The sequence below is a fragment of the Microtus pennsylvanicus genome, chromosome 5 (assembly GCF_037038515.1).
Source record: "Microtus pennsylvanicus isolate mMicPen1 chromosome 5, mMicPen1.hap1, whole genome shotgun sequence".
Taxonomy (NCBI): Eukaryota; Metazoa; Chordata; class Mammalia; order Rodentia; family Cricetidae; genus Microtus; species Microtus pennsylvanicus.
In genome coordinates, this window is record NC_134583.1 from 85139682 (window position 1) to 85159535 (window position 19854).

The 19854-nt window shown below is 50.4% G+C and overlaps 1 protein-coding gene across 8 annotated transcripts in view; it reads left to right on the forward strand.

The window, feature by feature from the left end:
* The window catches only part of Shank2 (SH3 and multiple ankyrin repeat domains 2), a 443257-nt gene that overhangs the window by 141815 nt on the left and 281588 nt on the right, over window positions 1-19854 (forward strand). For all 8 annotated transcript variants that reach the window (XM_075972893.1, XM_075972896.1, XM_075972898.1 and 5 more), the window contains exon 11: window positions 6671-6737. In XM_075972893.1, the coding sequence (XP_075829008.1) occupies window positions 6671-6737 (67 nt within the window). The remainder of the gene's footprint in view (window positions 1-6670; window positions 6738-19854) is intronic.

The window sequence follows — 19854 nt, forward strand, 5'->3', positions numbered from 1 at the left end:
TTCTGAAGCTGTGCCTCAAAGAGCGTGAGACGAAATTAATGTTAAGTGTAAGCGTTTGAGGCGCCACAGAGAAGACGGTTGTCAGTTTCTGAGGTATGAAAACAGATGACACATCCCTTCCTCCCCATAGTTAGGGGATCCAGTGACGTGGGAGCTGCGCCTTCTCGGGTGATTCATTTCCTGGATGCTCTGCTGGCCAGGTGGCTCCAGGAACAGGAGCCAGATAAGCACCTTTTCCTGCCTCAGCAGGGGGTCCTGTTGGAGGAGGAGGTCCCTGTTCACTGAGTGTCCTGAGTCCTCAGGGTTCCCGGAGCCCCTGCATACAGAGGGTAGAGCCCCCTGGGGCTGGATCTGATCTACGCTGGCTCTCCATGAAGGAGTCCCACTGACTGTCTCTTGGGAGGGGCCTGAAGTATCCTCAAAGGGTCCCCACCTACTGTGGACATCACAGGGGCCTCATGCCCTATAAAGACAAGATAGAAAGGGCTTGTGACTGGGAGTGAGCACAGCCTGGTTCTCTAACAGTCTGCCTTGTTAAAAGTGTGGTCAGTGGTCAAGGCACATCCTCTGCCCTGTCTGTTAGAAAAGGATCTGGCTCCCAATTGGCTCTGGTACCGTCTTCGTTTCTCTGTTGCTGTGATAAGAACATGACAAAAAGCACCTTGGGGAAGAAAGTTAATCTGGCTTATAGGTTAGCATACAGTTCATCTAGGAATGCCAGGACAGGAACTCAAGGCAGGGACCTGGAGGCGGGAACTGAAGCAGAGGCCATAGAGGAAGGCTGCTTACTGGCTTGCTCTCCATGGCTTCCTCAGCCTGCTCTCTGATATAATCCAGGACCACCTACCCATGGCATCACCCACCATGGGCCGGGCCCTCCCACATCAATCGTTAGTCAAGAAACTACACCACGGCTTGCCAACAGGTCAATCTGACGGAAGCGTGTTCTTAGTTGCGGTTCCTTTTCTCAGGTGACTCTAGATTGTGCTAAGTTGACAACAGCTAGCCAGCACGGGCACAACCAGCTCTGTGGGGGACAGGTACCTGCTCCCGCTGTCTGCTCTTTCTTCTGTTCAGCAGCTCAGAGCGTGTGGAACAAGTGCCGAAGGCATTGTGCTGCTATTGAGTTATTCTTGCTGGCAAACATGGCGGAGACCAAAGAAGACCGCATTCTCCTGCCTTCTCTCACACCTAGCCCTACAGCCTCAGCGGGCTATGGAGCTCCGTCCCTTGCTTTTTTCCCTCTTAAGACATCTTTAGGAAGCATGGGGAGCTGGTGATGGAGGGGGTTGGGTGGCCACTGCTTCCTGGAGATTCCCCAGAGAGAAACAGGCAAACGATTCATAAATATTTACATCAACTTCATTTGCATAGCAGACATAATTGCTTTACCCAGAACATTGTGGAGGCCTCAGCCTTGGTAGCTGAGGTAGCAGCAAGTTCATGTCTTCTGTCCCTGTAATCCCCTGAGTGCTAACAGTAGTGACATTCCAGTCAAGTGCTGGCTGTTCCCTACGGCAGGATGAATGGACTTCTCATTCTGCCCACCATGACAGGATGTGAAGCTGCCACACCTTCCATCCTGTGGGTTTTTTTCTGTCTGGCGGTCCCATCCTGTCCTTTGCATGTCACTGTGAGCAGCAGAAAGGGCAGTTGCTCCTTCACCACCATGCCCAGAAACTTCCTTATCTTGATACTCAGTTCCATCTCCTGCCAGGTCCACCTTCCACAGAGTGCTAGAATCCATTTCCAGCAAGCTGTGTGCTACTTTAGAGCAGGGGTGCCCTCCCAAGCTCCCCTAGCATGCCCCTCCTTTCCAGCTGAGAGCACACCTCTATTGGTATTTCCATTAGTGAGGATTCATTGTACAAAGTAATGGGTTTCGCTGCAGTGTATCCACACATAAACATGTTATAGCTTTCTTCTTCTTCATCACTTTCCCAACCTTGTTCCCTGAGCCACTCTCCCTCCTCGTCCCAAACACTCCTACTTTCATGCTAAATCTGTATCTAAACACACATATATACATGTTTTAAGTATGTATAATACATAGTATACATATTGAATATGTGTTTAATATATTGTAGAGGTTCTACAGATAAGTGTTAAGAAAAATCCTCTCTGCCAGCACACAGAAATCCAATCAGGCCAAATTAAACAGAATTAAAATGCCCATGTTTTAATAAACGCAACACTCTCAGGTGGCCAAGAGCATGGCAGAGGAGAAAGAAACATGCAAAACCCGGGACCACGTGTTCCTCCTCTGGGCACCCACTTAAATACCCTGTGGGAGTGGTCCGGGGGACAGGACCCCGGAGGAGGGGTCAGGACCTGGCATGCTGGGATTTGGAGTCCAGACCAGTGCAACTCCCAGGCCAGGGAGAGTCCAGACCAATGCAACTCCCAGGCCAGAGGGGGCTGGGATGGATGCCAGGGATGGATGCCAGGGATTGGGGTGATGCTCCCAACTTAACATCACAATAAGAGAAAATGAATCCCTGTAAAATTTATATTTCCAGTGCATACAGCAATTTTACGTTGCTTCCAATTTTACAGCCTTTGCAGTCTGTAACAGTTTCAAAGCCATCTACACCCCATTCCCAGTCCTAACATCTGTGTTCATTGGGATTCTTGATGGGCAGAAACAACAGGAAAACACACGTGCTCACATGCATATATGTGCGCATACACACCACACACACACACACGCGCGCGCACACACACACACACACACACACGGTCAATGTCAATGAAATGTGCAGTCGTTTTTGAGTCAGGGTCTCACTACATAGTCCTGGCTAGCTTCGAACTCACAGAGGTCCACCTGTCACTGCCTCCTTCCTGAGTGCTGGGGTAAAAGCATGCTCTATCAAAATGTCAGACAAAACAAAACTCCACTTAAAATAATCTAAAGAAACCACTTGGAAGAAGCTCAAATTCCTCCAGGGTCAGCACTTCTTGGAACCAAGATACATACCCAAGGTCTCAGTCTCTGCTCCAGATTGCCTCTGCTCTTCAGCTGCCCTAAGTCAGCCAGTCCTGTAGAATAATGAGAGGTGGAGCAGAAGATCCACATTCACTAGCAGTAAAACCCCAGGGGGCCCTGCTTAAGAATAGCCTTCTGCAGAAGTAAAACTTTCCGCCTTGCTGAAATACTTAGGACTGTGTGGTCATTTTCTTAGACCTGTCTTAGGGTTACTATTGCTGTGATTAAACACTGTGGCCAAAGCAACGTGGGGAGGAAAGGGTTTATCTGATTTCATCAAAGGAAGTCAGGACAGCCACTCAAGCAAGGTAGGAACCTGGAGGCAGGAGCTGATGCAGAGGTCATGGAGCGGTGCTGTTTAGTGGTTTGCTCTCCATGGCTTGCTCAGTCTGCTCTTTTCTAGAACCCAGGACAACTAGCTCAGGGGTGGCACTACTCAACAGTGTACTGGGCTGTCCCATGTCAATCACTAGTTTCAAAAATGCCCTACAGCCAAGTCTTATGGAGGTATTTTCTTAATTGGGGTTCCCTCCTCTCTGATGATTTTAGCATGTGTCAAGTTGACATAAAACTACTGGGGGCATATGACCCTAGACCCATTTCTTACAGCCGGGCATATACATCTAAGCATGCTAGTGAATCTCCAAACTGGAGAGAGATTCATTTGTACAAAGAGAGATGGAGGGGGAGGGAGGGAGAGAAAGAGAGAGGAGGGGACCTGGCTCAGCTTCCAATTTTACAACTTTGAAGTGGTGTGAATGTAAAAGGCATTCAGCAGCAAGTGTCCTTCAGATTTGGGGATTTGATCTCTTTCTGGGGCTGTGACATGAACTTAACAGCTGGACGGCAGCTTGAGCTCAACTCCCATGCAGCCACAGGATCCCAGGGGTAAACCTTGGCACTGCACCATGCTGCATGGCTGAGCCCTAATGTCAGCAGACCAAACATATCCAATTCCCTTCTGACCCACCATGTTTTCAGCTTGTGGTGCTCATCTTAAGTCAGCAGGTATCTTTAGGGTGTGCGTAGAACAAACCTTTCTATGGATCATGTGATTATGGGGTGGGTAAGTGGAAATCTGTAAAGACGCCAGTGCTGCAGCCTCAATGATTGCTTCTTTCTAGGGAGACCCTAGTCCACTGGGCCCCCTTATGTTGCTACCTGACATCAGTTCAGAGTAGGTGTGTATAATGCTGAGCCTGCATCTCAGGGTTTTGTTGTGGGTGTACTTATGCTGGCTTCATCCCAGAGGCTCTAGAGCAGTGTAGGCATTGGCTAAGGGATCTCTGGCTTGGCCTATTCGGGGATCCAGGAGCATCCACTTGGTGTCACCTGCCTGGCTGTTGCTGAGTATCAGGTGACAGATGCAGAACCACAGAGCTATGCTGGGATGGCTTCCAGTCAAGGCTAACTCTTTCTCTCTTCTTTTCCCCTTTCTTCCTGACCTCACTCCCCTAACTCTATCACAGGGTGTGCTGTTGCCCAAGCTGGCCTCAGACTCACTAAGTAACCAAGAGTGACTTTGAACTTTAGATCCTCCTGCCTCCATCTCCTGTGGTTATAGCTTGTTCCACCACTCTGCTTTAGAAGGTGCTAGAAGTGGAGCTCAGGCATCCTAGGCAGGCTCTCTGTATGCATGGGCTGTGTGCACGTCTCGGGGTGGAATAGCTTGTGCTCAGGGAGCATTAAGAGCATTTAGAGGCTGTCTTAATTAGGTTTCTATTGCTGTGAAGAGACACCATGACCATGGCAACTCTTATAAAGGAAACATTTAATTGAGGTGACTCACAGTTTCAGAAGTTCAGTCCATTATCGTCATGATGGGGAGCATGGTGGTAAGCATGGCAGCATGCAGGTAGACATGGTACTGGAGCTGAGAGTTCTTACATATTGACTCAGAGGCAACAGAAAGTTGACTGGCTGTCACACCAAGGGAAGTTTGAGCAAAAAAGAACTCAAAGCCTGCCCCCACAGTGGCACACTTCCTCCAACAAGGCCACACCTCCTAATAGTGTCACTGCCTTGGGGAGCCATTTTCTTTCAAACCACCACAGAGGCCTCACTTTCCAGTTTGGCGGACTTGTGTCTAATCAGAAAGGTGGGACTATGAGTTGCTTTTAGCATTGCTGCCACAGAGCACCTGACAAAAGCGCTGTAAGAGGCAAGGCTCAGTTTTGACTCACAGGTTGTGGATAAAGCCCGTGGTGATGGGGAAGGCATGGTACCCACAGTCAGGAAACAGAGATGGATGCTGGTACTCAGCTCATGTTCTCTTTTTTGTTCTGTCAGAGGGATTCCAGCCTATGGGATGGTGTAACCTACATTCATGGTGTGTCTTTCCACCTCAGTTAACACAGTCTAGAAACTCCCTCAGACAGGCCCAGAGGCTTGTCTCCACAGGGGTTCTAGGTTCCCCATCAAGTTGACAATCCAAACTAAAGAAATTGGGTGTGGGTGGGGTAGCAGCTTAGCCATCTGAGTTCATAGGGCACAATCCTTAGTGGGGAGTTCACAGACTGAGCTCTTGTTGAACACTCTCCCCAACCCCACCACTGCTGCAGACAGTCCCTATGCCTCTGGACAGACAGTCCCTATGCCTCTGGACAGACAGTCCCTATGCCTCTGGACAGACAGTCCCTATGCCTCTGGACAGACAGTCCCTATGCCTCTGGACAGACAGTCCCTATGCCTCTGGACAGACAGTCCCTATGCCTCTGGACAGACAGTCCCTATGCCTCTGGACAGACAGTCCCTATGCCTCTGGACAGACAGTCCCCATGCCTCTGGACAGACAGTCCCCATGCACAAAGGCCACAGTGGGACAAGAATTTCCTGATGAGGGCTTTTTAGTACTGATGGACGTGCACCCCTTGGCTCAGGCCTTTGTGATGACTACCTTTGTCAGCTTGACACAATCTAGAACCACCTGGGAAGAGAGGCATTAACTGATTAACTTGGTCTGTTTGCCTTATCTTGATTGTTAACTGATATGGGAAATCCTAGCCTACTGTGGGCAGCACCATTCCCTGGTCAGGGACCCTGAATAGTGTTAAGAGTCAAGACGTTGAGCTCAGTAGAGACAAGCAAGCGTCCATTGTGTTTATTCTCCTGCTCCTGATTGTGGATTGATGCTACAAAGTTCCTGCCTCAGTTTCCCCCTCAGTAAGAGGCTGCATGGAAAATATAAACAAAAAAATGTATTGTCTTTTCTATCAAATAATTAAATAAGACAAAACTACATTGAAAAATTGTAAAAAAGGCACTTGGCAGAAATTCAGATTCTGCCTTGGTTAGCATTTCTTGAAATCAAAGTGTATAATAAGCTTTATCTCTCCCTAGAAACTGCACCGTTAGCCAGGCAGGAGAGTATGAATGTGAAGCTGTGCTCTGGCCACTTGGATAAGGCACAGGATCCCTTTATATTAGGAATAAATATAGGACTCCTGTTGCTTGCTTCCGGAGGTACAACTTTTACTCAGCTGAGTACTTGGGATTGTGTGGTCATTTTCTTGAGACCCATTTCTTACAATTGTAACCTAGAATTGTAAGCCAAATAAACCCTTTCTTCTTTAAGTTTCCGTCACAGCCACAGACATGAAATGAGGACAGCTTTTGAGAACAGAAGCACGCAGAAACCCATGCTTGTGCAGCTGACATTGAAATCTGTGATTTCTCGCTCTGCAGGTGGCAATAATAGCGGGGAACTTTGAACTTGCAGAGTACATCAAGAACCACAAGGAAACAGACATCGGTGAGTAGGCTTGGTGAGAAGCCACAGCCGTTGCCATCTGAGATCTTCCTGGCGCTGCTGCAGAGCCAGCTCTCAGCAAAACTTCCCAGAGGCACGGGCACCAGCGTGCCTTGGGAGCCCTTCCCTGATAGCGGGAGCGTTGTGAAGACCTTGGGAACTGTGCAGTGTGCCTCCCTTGAAGAGTCCCACTCTCCTTTCTCCTGGCAGTGCCTGCTACAGGGACGTCTGAATTGTCTAGGTCCTCAGAAGCAGGGATGCTTAATTCTGCTGGGGATTGGTCTAGGGTTCTCACTTGATTCAGATCTCTTGATTTTCCCCAATATTGATTTGAAATGTTTGCCTGTCACTGTGCGTTTCTGCAGACAGTGAGGGTCTAGCAACACTGGCGGGTGATGCTGATCCTGGGGGAGATGGTGCATGTGGGAGAGGACTGGGGGCATCTCATACCTTCCTCTCGAGTTTGCTGTGGGTTCCAAACTGCTGTAAAATCAGTCATTTTTTAAAAGTCTACAGAAACAAGTCAGGGAATCTGTCTGGGTACCAATCAGGAGACGTGGGAGGGGGCAGGAAACACATGGGGGAGCAGGAGCCACACGGGGAGCCGGCTTAGATGTGCTTGTTGGAAGGCACACAGACTCATGTGTAGCTAATGGGTGGTGACTAAGGGAAGGAAAATGTGAGGTCCTCTCTCCCACCCTCCCGTCATCTCTGCTTGGTGTCCCCCTCCCCTTTCTAGTACCCCTTGTGCCAACCAGGAGGGCCATCTCTGGGGCTCCTCCCTGCTCTCACCGCCCTACCATGGGCTGGGCCCAGTCTTGCACAATGGATGAGCCAGCTGGCCTGCGCCCTCCAGCACTGGGCTTCCACAGGACCTGCAGCGGGGAACAGTCCCACTGGACCAGCAGTGGTGAGCCCTTGAAGGTGGAGTTGCCCCATTGAGGGGCTCTGGGATGGGGCTCGTTGGGGCCCTGTGAAGAAGCAGATGGTATCTGCCTCTCACTGCCTATGCCCTCGGTCTGCTTTGGGTGTCAGGGGTGAGCGACACCATGTCTTGCTTTCACGTCTTTGCAATGTTGAATGTGTGTCTTGCATCGAATGTGGCTGGGACCTACCTTGCAATGGGGAGGTTGGATCATGATGTGCAGTCAGGCAAATGGTTTGCGTCACCCTGCACCCTGCCCTGAGCATCAGCATTGTTAGAGGAGGGATGTGTGTATAGCTCAAACCAAGCAGAGTCCTAGGTTCTCAAGGTATGCTTGCCGGCCTCAGCCTCGTACCAGCTGCTAGCAAGCTGCTAGTGTCCTACCTAAGACAGATATCTTGTTCTGCTCACATATATACATCTTCACCTAGGGCAGAGGTTCTCAACCTATGGATCGAGACTTTTGTGGGGGGTGTCGCATATCAGACAGATATCCTACATATCAGATATCTACAATACAATTTCTAACAGTAGCAAAATTACACTTATGAAGAAGCAATGAAATAATTTTATGGTTGGGGATCACACGAGAACTGTATTAAGAGGCCACAGCATCAGGAAGGTTGAGAACTACTGACATCGGATACCAAGTGAGTTCACCTGTAGAAACAGTTGCCCCGTTCACAGGTCCTAGATTCATGTTCAGGCCTGGGAATTTATCCCCAGTGTCCCGTCAGATCAAAGTCAGTGTTATTCCAGTGAGCAGGGCACCTCACGGATGCGGTACAATTGATACTGTTCTGTAGAGGTTGGGAGGTAAAGAGTCCCTGCTGGGGCTAAGGAAAGGGGAGCTTTGACTGTAGCCAGAGCCCCAACAGGACCCCAACAGGAGCCTGTGTAGTCTAAGACTACAGCCTGCTGCAGGGAGCTGGAGACTCAAGCTGTCTTCTTCTGCTCGCAAAGTCTGTGCTGCCCTTAAATGTCCACAGGGACCAGAAATACAAGGGGTCAGAAATGCCTGGGTCAGAGCTCACTGCATCTAATATGGTCTTCCCTGACCACCCCTCCTAGGAAGACCTTGGCAAATTAATGGGTTCATAAGCGCTCCAACCCAGGCTCTTTAGAAGGTGGCGACCTCAGAGACTGATAGTTTCTGTGTCCCCTCCCTCACCCCAGGCTCTAGGAATGGTGTGACAAGGACTGTACCTCCTTAGTAGTCCTATGAGTTGGAGATTGGTGGCTGCTTAATGGGAAAAGACGTGACTTTTCAGAAGATAAACCTTCAGTGCGTGCATATTGTCACTTAGACTTTTACAATGCTGCCGCCTCCTCCTGAGTCCTGGTCATTATTTGTTCTAGATGTTTTTTGCTATCCCACCACCCCCAAACCCATCCTGTCTTCTGCCAGGCTGACAACTGATCTTTGAGGAGAGCTTGGGAGTCACTCCTTCCTCTCCTTAGTGGTCGCTATTCTCCACCCGCCGGCATGAGAGAGCTTTTGGTCTCCCCCGTCAGCGTTGTACAGTGTGTGTTAAGTATGGGATGTACTTGGTTTCCGGAGAGCTTGTGTGGAATGCAGACACCCTGGCAACCACTGGAGGCTGAGCCCACAGGTCCAGGTGCCCCCGAAATCACTGTGTTGAAATCCTCTGGCAGTTTTGAACTGGGCATCCACCTTTGTGTCTCAGAACCCACCTAGGCATGCATTCAAACAATAGGATTGGCCACATGTCAGTTCCCACAGATGACAAATGACAGCTTTCTGAGAGGTTTAAAATAATAAGTTTATTCTGCCGTTCTGGGAGACACCAGGTCAGGATCAAGGTGCTGGTAGCTAGGGCCTTCCTAGAGGCCGCAGAAGGGTTTGTTCCAGGCTCGTTCCACTGCTAGGTGCTGCTGGTGGTCTTTGGCCTCCATGGGTTTGCAGCACATGGTTGTAGTCTCTGGTCTGTGGTAACCTGACCTGCTCTGTGGTTATTGAGATTGTTAACTTTTCAGAATTATGGACACCATCCTCTTGGCATGTCTGTGAGTAAGATTCTGGATATGGCAAGACCACCTTGAATGTGGGCAGTAGTATCCCTTGCTCTGGGGGTCCAGACTGGATAAAAATGAGAAACCGATCTGAGCATGAGCATTTGTCTCTCTCTGCTTCCTGACTGTGGATGCACTGTGACCAGCTGCCTCATGCTCCTGACGCCATGCCTTCCCTGTCATGACGGTCTGTGTCCTCAGGCTGTGAGTCAAATAAACCCTGCTTCCTTAAGTTTCTTCTTGTCAGGTGTCTGTCACAGCAATGAGACAAGTCACCACCACCCAGTATGTCTCAACTACATGCCTTGTCTTAGGACGCCAGTCTGCTCCTGTAATGTAAGACCACCTTCCACTGAAGGTCCTTAAGTGGACCATTCCTGAGAGGACCCATTTCCAAGGTCATGACTATAGGGGCTTGGACCCATCTTTTTTCTTTTTCATGACATGTTCATTGCTTTATGGCTACCTGTCTCTCAGTCATTGCCTCCTCCAGGGCAACAGTATTGGACTCTGCCTGCCCCACAGTGCCCAGTAGTGTGTGCTGAGTGAATGACCCTCCCCCATGCTGTTCATCCAGGGCCAGCCCCTCTGTCAGCTTCCTTTCTCAGCACAAAACCCTGTTTCCATGCTGATCTTAGGCACTGAATGGGTGGGATGCACTCTGTGGGTGGTCCTGAGCCTCAGTGTTAACAATCTTTTTGTTGTGTATTTCTGTGTGTTGATGGTTGATGGTAAACTGGCCTCTGTCCTCATGCTTGTGGAGATCAGGGGACCATTTTGGGTGTTGTTCCTCAGGAATCATCTATCTTTTGTTTGAGACAGGGCCTCTCACTGGCCTGAAACTTCACCAGCTGACTGAACTAGCTGATCAAGGACCCTCCCGTCTTTGCCTGCCTTGTCACCGTCACTGGGATCGTGAGCGTGAACCCCTGCACCTGGCCTTGTACTTGTTCTAGGGATCCAAACTCAGGTCCTCACACTTTGGGCTGAGCCATTGCCCTTGCCCTTCTGTATTACAACGTCATATTTTAAGCTCTACTACCACTTAGGGAGGAACAAAGAGGAGAAAGAAACCTGTCCCTAAGTGTGTCCCCATTCCTGGGTCTGCCAACTCTCACCACACCGCTCACAAGCAGAGTCCTGGGTGTAGCGTGGGACGGAAATGCAGTCGTGGAGGAATCTCAGCAGAAGGAAAGGAAGGTAATCTCCCCACCTGTGCTGGGTCGTGTCAGGGCACATGTCAGAATTAGGGTAGTCTGAAGTCCTCCACATTTCCTAGTTGGGGGTCACTAAAAGTCGGTAAATACTCCTCTGCCTTTCCCCATAGTTAATCAGGGAAATCCTTCCTGTTAAGAAGTCAGATTGCCCCTGCTGCTTTTGAAGGGGGGAGTCTGTGTTTTCCATACTTGCTAGTGCACTTCTGGGAAATCAGAGCACTTAGGACATGCAGATGTGGCTTTCGCGGAAAGCCGCCCTAACCCTGTGGTCAGAGCCATCTGGCGCATGGATACCTAGAGGTCCACAGAGTTCATGTGGTCGCAGCTTGTCTCCCCAGCAGGCATGGCATCTTAGCGTGCGCATTGATGTGCTAGCCTGTCACGGCGTGCGTGCTGCTCTTGTCTGATTCTGCGCTGCTTTTTTTTAAAGTCCCCCCCTTTCCCCCGTAAAATATTAAATGTGACCTCTGATCAGGTTGCTGTATCTGCCAGCTGGAAGGAAGTGCTGGCTGGGAGAGGCTGGGAATAGCGAAGTTAATCCCTGCTTGCTGTCACCCATAGTAAACTGTGGCTGGGCAGATGAGCCGAACCGGCTTGAGGTGCCTTGACCACAGAGTACTTAGGATGACTTCTATAGGATGGCTTCCCTTAAAAGCAAGGCCAGGGGGGAGCTGGGGAGCCCACGTCCGAAATAAGCATGCAAGTATTAAGCATGTGGCACGCTGATAAGCTGCGAACCCGGCTAACCTGTTTTCCCCAATCTTTGCTGGTTTTGTTCTTGCCTGGCTCTGAGGGGAGATGCGCTGTCAGATGGATTAAATGACATGGGTTGTGCTTCTTCAGCGGAACAAGGTTTGTTTTCCTCCGTCTTGTCCTTCCGCAGCTATGGAGAGAGTCGCGAGAGGGGTGTGTGTGTGTGTGTGTGTCAACGCAGCAGCCCATAGAGCGAGGTGTGTGTGAGTTTTGTGCCTGCTTAGCTGACTAAGGAGCACTTGGATACGGTTGCTAGGTTTCCAGACCGGGAGCCTGTATCATTACTCTGTGGATTTGCATAGGTGATGGATGGAGGGAGAGGTTTTCAGATTTCTTAATGTAATATTGTGTATGTGTGTAGGGGGTGAGAATGTGAAATCCAGGCTTATTTTGACTGATGGTTCTTTGAGAATATACCTGTTTGGAAGATACCACCTGCTGGGAAATAAAATAATTCCGACCTGAGAGATTTCTGTTTGCCTGGTGTTTTCACTGTGAAATGTGCTACTTCCGATGAAACAGGCAAGGTTATCTGAAGCGAGCCCTGGGAGCCTTTGTGTTCGCCAGAGAGACTCTGCAGCAGGTCTTCAGGAAACCCCAAACGCTGACCTATTTCGTTGAATTTAATGGGATGGATGGGGGCCCCCACTGTGGAGTTCCCCCTTTAGGGTCCTCCCCAAGGAAAGGGAGAATGATACTAGAATCAGGCGGCCATCACATATTCTTCTTCGGATTCCCACAGCATATTTTCAGAACAAGTCGTTCAGCAGGGGTGGGGGACAGGAAGCTTTGGAAACACTGCAGTTTCTAAGCATGTGGTCTATGGCCAGGCCGGTGGGGCTCATCTTATTCTTGTTGCCCTTGGAGAGGATGGGTAGAAAGACATGTAAATTTGTGTAAGTCTGGTGTGTGTGTATGTGCATGTGTGTGTGCATGCATGTATGTGTGCATGCATGTGTCCACTCAGTCATTGCACAGGGCTCATTGATGGCTCTATCTGGTTATATCTGTCTGTGACTGGGGTCTTGGTTGCTGTCTGCCTGTTGAAGGCTTTGGTCTAGTGGTTCATAATGGTTCTGTGTTCGCTGCCTCCTCTCCCATCCAGGAGTTTTATTCCCAGTCGTAAAGAATAGCTATGCCACCTGAGTGACACCTTTTTTTGTGACATCCCTGTGCTGTAGATATGTTACATGGGGATGATGTTTTAACTTGGGGGTTTCTAATGCCAAAGCCTGGGTGAGGGTCCACTTCTAGTGCCGTCCTCGGCTTGCCCTATGCCAGGTGCACTAAGCTCCTAAGGCACTGTGGGTTTTGGTTCTAGTAGGATGTGGCAGTGGGCTTGGCCTTCCGTCTTGCGTGCATTTCCATGTGATTTGTCTTCGTGGTCCCCATCCATCCACGTGCGCTCCCATGTGCCTTCTAAGCAGTTCTCCATCTGTTCCAGCTTCTGTGCCTGGTCTCCTTTCAACCAATCAGAACACCACTTGAGTGAGGGCTCGGTGAGGGCATGATGTGGCCTACTTTGGTCCCTCCTTTTTCCAGGTCATCTAGGCCATTCCTGCAGTGGACATGTGTGGCTGCTGGGAAGCGTGTATCCAGCACCCCTGCTCCCTCTTGTACATACATAGAGAGACGCCTTTGAGTTCTGGGTTGATCTGAAGCCTTTCCTGGATGTGACTTCCAGGTCCTGCATGCCCTGAATGTCAGAAGTTCCAGGGGCATGCCAGTGTCCTCTGCCCTCACCCTGTGGTCTCGAGCAATTGCCTTCAATGTGGAACACTTGTTTCTCTGGCTACAGCCCGTCAGAATGTGGCCCCTTTTATGGATAAATGCCACGCCGTACACCCTACACCCTTCCTAGCCTCAAACATGGACACACATGGATGCGCCTGAGTAACTGTGTAAAGGTTCCCATGCCCCTCCTCCATTGTCCTGTCAAAGGACAGTGCCTGGGGTAGACTTAGCGGGGTGCACCTACGGAAGCTGTCATAGTGGGGTGTCCTGACCTATAGACCCAGCGCTATTATCTGCTGCCTATTCCCTCCTCTGTGGTCACCGTCCACTCCAGAGTCCCTCGTGCTGCTGTGGGACTAGAGGGATAGGCCAACGGTGGTGGGGATGGACAGCTTTCAGTAAAGGTCTGAACCAACAAGCAAGCCTTCTGTTATTTATTTGGAAGGGGAGCAAGTGTCTGGGAATTCCTGTAAAACAAAACACCTGAGAAAGTAGGCAGCGGCTGTCAGACATGGCGGCACACTTGAAGAAGCACGCACGCCATAGGTCTTCATGAGTGTCTGATGCCTTGTCCAAACCCTGTCCCGGATGTTGTGCCCTGATCTAGACTGTTTCTGTCCCGGAGAAATTCACAGAGCTCTGGCTTCACTCCTTTGGCCCCTTGGGTACCTCAACCTTGTGCATCTTCTGGGACTCAGAAAATTCATGAAAGTCTTGAAAGCTAAGACAGATCTGAGAGTGCAGTCCCTGGAGTCTGTGATGTCTTTCCTTGTTCTTGGCTGTGTAGTGTTCCCCCACCATCTCTCGGGCTGGCCAGTCCTTCCCAGCCCTGCCTCCCTGAGGTCCAGCCTGGTCTTCAGTCTGTCTGTGCTTTCTCTACCTGCAGGCTCTACCTCTGGTTTGAGTCCAAGGGGAGGACAGCATCCTCTGAGGCCCCAGCGGGGAGGGGAGGATATTAGGGTGGGTGGGAAATGGGGAGTCTCTTACCACATAATCGAAGCAGCCTCCCACAAGGCTGTGCTTCCCCCTTGGGTGGGCTCCTGAGTCCTGTCTGGCCTCCTTCATCCTCTCTTCTTCTCTTAGACTACCCTGAGCCCCAGACCAGCGGGTAAGGCAAAGACAAACAGCAGTTACTAGAACTTTCCTTCTTGTCTTAAGATCTGTAACCTCGGAACTTCGCAGAGAGAAGCCATAGGTAGTCAGGGAGAAATACTGAAGTCCACACAGGGAGCTAAACTCCAGGGGTATGGCGTGTGGGCAGCCTCAGAGAGGGGCAACAGCACTCTTCCCCCATCTACCTGACATGCACTGGGCTGCTCCAATGCCCAGACTGCATTTGGAATCAGAGTCTCACTCTACAGCACAGACTGACCTACAACCCACGATGTAGCCCAGGCTGCCCTCAAACTCATGGCAGTTTTCCGGTGTCAGCTTCCTGGGACTTCAGTGCTTTTTATCTAACTGGGATAAGAATGTGCTGTCCTTCACTGTCTCCACCCCCAATCCTACCAGTGACCAGAGCAGAGGAAAGCTACTAGAACCCAGACCCTAGTCCCAGCTATGGGTGAGAGCGGGAGTGGGCTATGGACAGAGGTCTGCCAGACCAAGTGGCTCTTAAGCTTGGCTGTACGATTCTCCCTACCCGAGCAACCATGGTGAAAGCTGTGCAGATGACTTTGGTATGACCTCTGGGGCTGACAGGTGGCTGTCACCGGGATGGCTCTCTGGTTTGCATTCAGTTCCCTAGTCCCTATGGTCTCAGATGCACAAAGAACTGACATAGATGATGATGGACGCCCCCTCCTCCAACACATAGACAGTGTACCGCTACACACCGACAATGTAGCGTATAGCGCTACTCAGGGCTGGAACTGTGAGTTAATGCCATTGTCTGACCAATCAGAGCCCTGAAGTTTTAGCTCCTGCTGATCCTAAGAGGATCTATCCAGTGACCTCCCAGCCTGCTGAGAGTTAAGATCCCACTTGCCACCTGTCTGAGTGTCTTGTTGCTGTGGTAAAATACTCTGACCAAAAGGTAGCCTAAGGAAGGAAAGGGTTAAAGGGTGCAGCCTAAGACGGTGTTCATGTGGGCTCCTCAGTCAAGAAACAGAGAGTGATTAGAACCCCCTTTCCACTCCCAACACAGTGGCTTATTTCAAAGAAATCGGTTTATCCAGTTTAATCCCAGACTAGTTAGGACTGGGCTCAGTCTCTGTTCTCCTCAGCTCCTGGGTTTTGCACCGAAGACCAGCTGATTTAAAAGTAGGTGTTCACTTAAGCCTGGACTAGATGTGTACCAGGGACCAGCTGTAGTCACTCACTGTCCTCAGCTCCCAGGCTTTACCCTGAAGAACTGCTTGACAAATAATAGCCAGGCAGGAGGGATGCTAGTCCTGCCAGAATCCCTGGATCCTTGTAAGCTCTGCTCCTCCCGGGCCTGTCACCTATGCCTTTCCTGGCAATATGTCCAAGTACAGGCCTGGATGAGACTCAGCACCCAGGTTGGCTCCAGTTGAGCTGGTGCCGAGACAGAGGCTTTTCCAGTGCCTCTCTGTGAGGACCCTCAGCCATCAGTAAGTCAGGGGAATCCTGAGTTCAACGTGAGGATTCAAGGGCTTTCCTTCATAAAGCCCCATACCCACAAGGGCTGCTGGGTATTAGGACTGAAGAAAAAGCATAAGGCCAAGGACTGGAAAGGGTGAGAGTCCATCTGGTATTGTCTGGGTGATCTTGGACCAGCCATATTCTCTCCGGGCCTCAGCAGAGGCCCAAATCTTCCCCTGTACCCCTCACAGCTGCACACTTGACTCTCTGGGTCAGAGCTGAGCCAAAATGCAAGAGGGATAGCTGCAGCAGAGGTGGTAGCAGGGGTGAGGTGGGGGTAGGGGACCTTCCCTGTGGTGCTTTATGGCTGTCCAGGTATGTCAGCCTTATGGAAGGGGCTGTGGGATAGGCAGGATGCAATTGGTCCAATTAAACAGGGCAGAGGGAAGGTTTCTAATTCTGCTCTAATAAGCAGCAATAGCGAGACTTTATCGGGGCTGTGGTGAGAAGAGGGAGGGTTCCCCCATGCATGTACCTCCACAGGGCTCACTCTAACCCGTGGGAAAGAACAAGTCAGAGCTCAGCGAAGTGGCAAGAATTATCAGAAGAAATGCAGGGATGAGCAATCACTGCTGGGTTTTGCAGCTCCCCTGGGTCCTAGTGTCTGAGGCAGCCAGGCCGGGCACGAGAGACTCTCATATCAGTACGCCATCATCCCCTGAGACCGTGGCTAAATGGGCTTTGCTGGCCAGGAGATGCCAAGGTGGCTGATAAAGAGCCCTCAAAATATTTTTGCTTCCTCTAGACTAGACCCATGGGATGACCATCACGGTTCTTGGAAAGAGGCTGGTGTCACATGGTCTGAAGGGGTAGACAGATCAGCCAGAGCAGCAGGGAGAGCGTGAAGGAATCAGTAGCCTTCTGCAAATGGGCTTTGTCCAGTTTGTTTCATGGTGGCACTGCCCAGGCTCCTGGGAACCAGTGGGAAAGAGACACTTCTAGCTGTGAGAAGTTCCCAGAATCAGGAGGCTGCTTTGACAGAGCGAGAGAAACTTACCTGCAGGCAGAGGCATGCTTATCAAAGGAGAGGCCGACCCTCTGCTCAAGGCCACTGTGGTCACGTGGTGTGATCAGCAAGACCTCACACAGTGGGAGGCTGCTAAAGGGTGCCTTGCCGGTTTGGGAGAACCCTGCACTTCCATAATAGAAAGGTGGCTTTCTGTGATTTTCTGAGCACAGTCTTTCTGACAGAGCAAATCCTCCAGAGGGTGGGTTGGGGGAGCGAGCTGATGTACAATCACTGTGTCCTAGCCCCCATCTCCTCCTCCCAGTGGGGGAAGTTGAGGTTATAGGAAGAGGAACACTTAGCTCTGGGGTCTGTCTGGCTTTGTTCCAGTCCCTTCCAGAGACCTGCCTGAGGAGGTACTTGGTCTCCAGACCACGAATTCCATCCTCTCTTAAGCTCCATCGGCTTGCTGGTTAAATGCTGGCTGCTGTGTTTTCTGCTTAGCTTGACACCTGGCTGAAACAGTGCTTGAGGTTTTAGCGAGGTATAGACGGGTGGCCTTTCTGTTTTCTTCTTTGCTCCAGGCCAGCTGCACTTTCTCTTTCTTCTGGGGCAGCTACTCAGCCTGGCTTCCCTGCTCCTCCAAGCTATTGTGTCCACCAACTCTCTCCTTGCTTGCCTGTCTGCCCATCAGGCTCCATCAATCTGTGTTCTGTCCCATTCCCAGCCAAGATGGTGCCCAAGACACCATGAGGCTCTCAGAACTACTCATTGAATAAATAAGTTGCCAGTTCATGCCTTAGAGGAGGGTTGTCCTTTCTCTGTAGTGACTGTTCACAGCAGAAATTCTTTCCTCTATGTCAACATGGGTAACTTCACTTAAGGAGAACCCTGGTCCTCACTAGCCAGACAGGAGGCATCAGCATGTCTTCTGGGAAGATGGCTTGGTCATCGACTCATTCAAACTAGTCACAGTGGCCACCGACATTCATTTCCCTTACTTCTCCTCAGATCTGAGAAAGGCCTAGAGAAATAGTGGTGTGTCGGAAATACCCATCCAGAGCAGACAAGATGGCTCAGAGGGTCAAGGAGCTTGAGGCTAAGCTTGACAACCTGAGTTTGATCCCCAGATCCCACATGATGGAAGTAGAACCAACTCCCAGAAGTTATCCTCTGACCTTCACATATGCACACGGCACATACCTGTAGCTTCAAACAAACAAACAAAACATTCCCAGCTAGGTCTGGAAGAGTAAGGAAGGCACATGGCAAGGCTGGAGGGCAGAGAGCTGTGAAGTTGGGTCCAAGCCAGGCCCAGATCACAGTGGCTTTCCTCTGTTTTAGGTCAGTAGCTAGTTCTAGGCCACATGGCCACACTATAGTCTGCCAGGCAGAGGAGGGTGCTGTGCCAAGAAACAGGACAGAATGGGACAGGAGAAGGGCAGGTGACAAGTGTCAGCAAATACAGCAGACCCAAGGATTCTATCTCAGGAGCTGGACGAGTTCCAGGAGTTGACACCTTCTTCCCACCCCCCTCCACCCCCACTGCCCAGAGAGCTCAGGGTGTGGGCCTCATCTCTTGCCTCTGATCTTGTATTCACTGTTGCATCAAGAGGCCGATGGGAGGAACTGGAAGATGGCTCAATGGGCAAAGTACTTGTCAGGCACATATAAGGACCTGAATTTCCATTCCCAGAACCCACCTACAGCTAGATGTGATCGTGCATATCAGTAACCTGTGTTCCTGAGGTGTGCTGGGAGGTAGAGGCGGGAGAGTCCCTGGAAGCCCGTGGGCCAGCCAGGCTGGCACATGCATCAGTGAGCAAGAGATCCTGCCTCTAAGGAGATGAAAGGTGAGGCTTGCTACCCTAGGGTGTCCTCTGACTTTTATATCTACCGTTTGGCACATGAACATGTCTGTACACACACATGCATTCAGAGGGTGGATGTCCTGTAAAAACAGTGTGACCCATCATTAATCACCACGTACGTGTCAGTGGTTTCTAGGGACCTCAGTTGCCCACATGTATCAGCCACATGCAGGCCCTCAAGCCGTAGACCTGATACAGGTTTAGTGGGATCTGCACTGAGCCCTATGGCAGCTCCTCTATGCTCTGGCTGTGGCAAGAGGCAGGCTGTTTTCTTCAGTTCTACCATCCTGGGGCACCAGGGAAACCTACAGCCAGTATAGATGGCAAGATGGGAAATGTTCAGTGAGTACAGACTTCAGCGCATGCAGGAACTGTCTTACTGAGTTTGGGGGAGACCTTCAGCACTGACATTTATTCCTTTATAGTGATTCGTTTAAATACAAATATGTGAGTCAAGAAAATAATGCTTATTACATGGCTGTTACTAAAAGTGATCCTGCTGTGTGGAGGAGCAATGTGAGACACGTCCTCCGTGGGTGTCCCCCTGGGGGGAATGCCCGAGGTTGAAAATGAGGGCATGAGCACATAATGCCTGGCCCAGTGCCAGGAGATACTAGATGCTGTGATATGATTGTGTAGATGGTTGCTGACCCACGATCTTGAAATGTTTTCACTCTCTGATGGTGGGGACCAGAGGCCCTTTAACAGAAGATGGGGTTTGGATTTGGGATGTTCTCCAGCTGGCACTCTGTATCCCAATCTCTGTTTCTCTCTAGTCCTTGTGCAGACCAGGCAAGTGTTCTGCCATGTGTTACAAACCTGGTTCTAATATACATCTCATCAAAACGGCCTGGGTCATCCAGCACGGGTCACAGTGTAATGGTGTTTTCTTGTGGCCACTTCTCATCTTATTTGCTCTTCAGTGGAATCTTGTCTCCCACAAAACCACCGTGATAGTTACTTGACAGTTAATGCTTTTGGTCTATGCCCCTTACTGTTGAGCGAGCTTTTTGATAAGGCAAGAGCAGCTTAATAT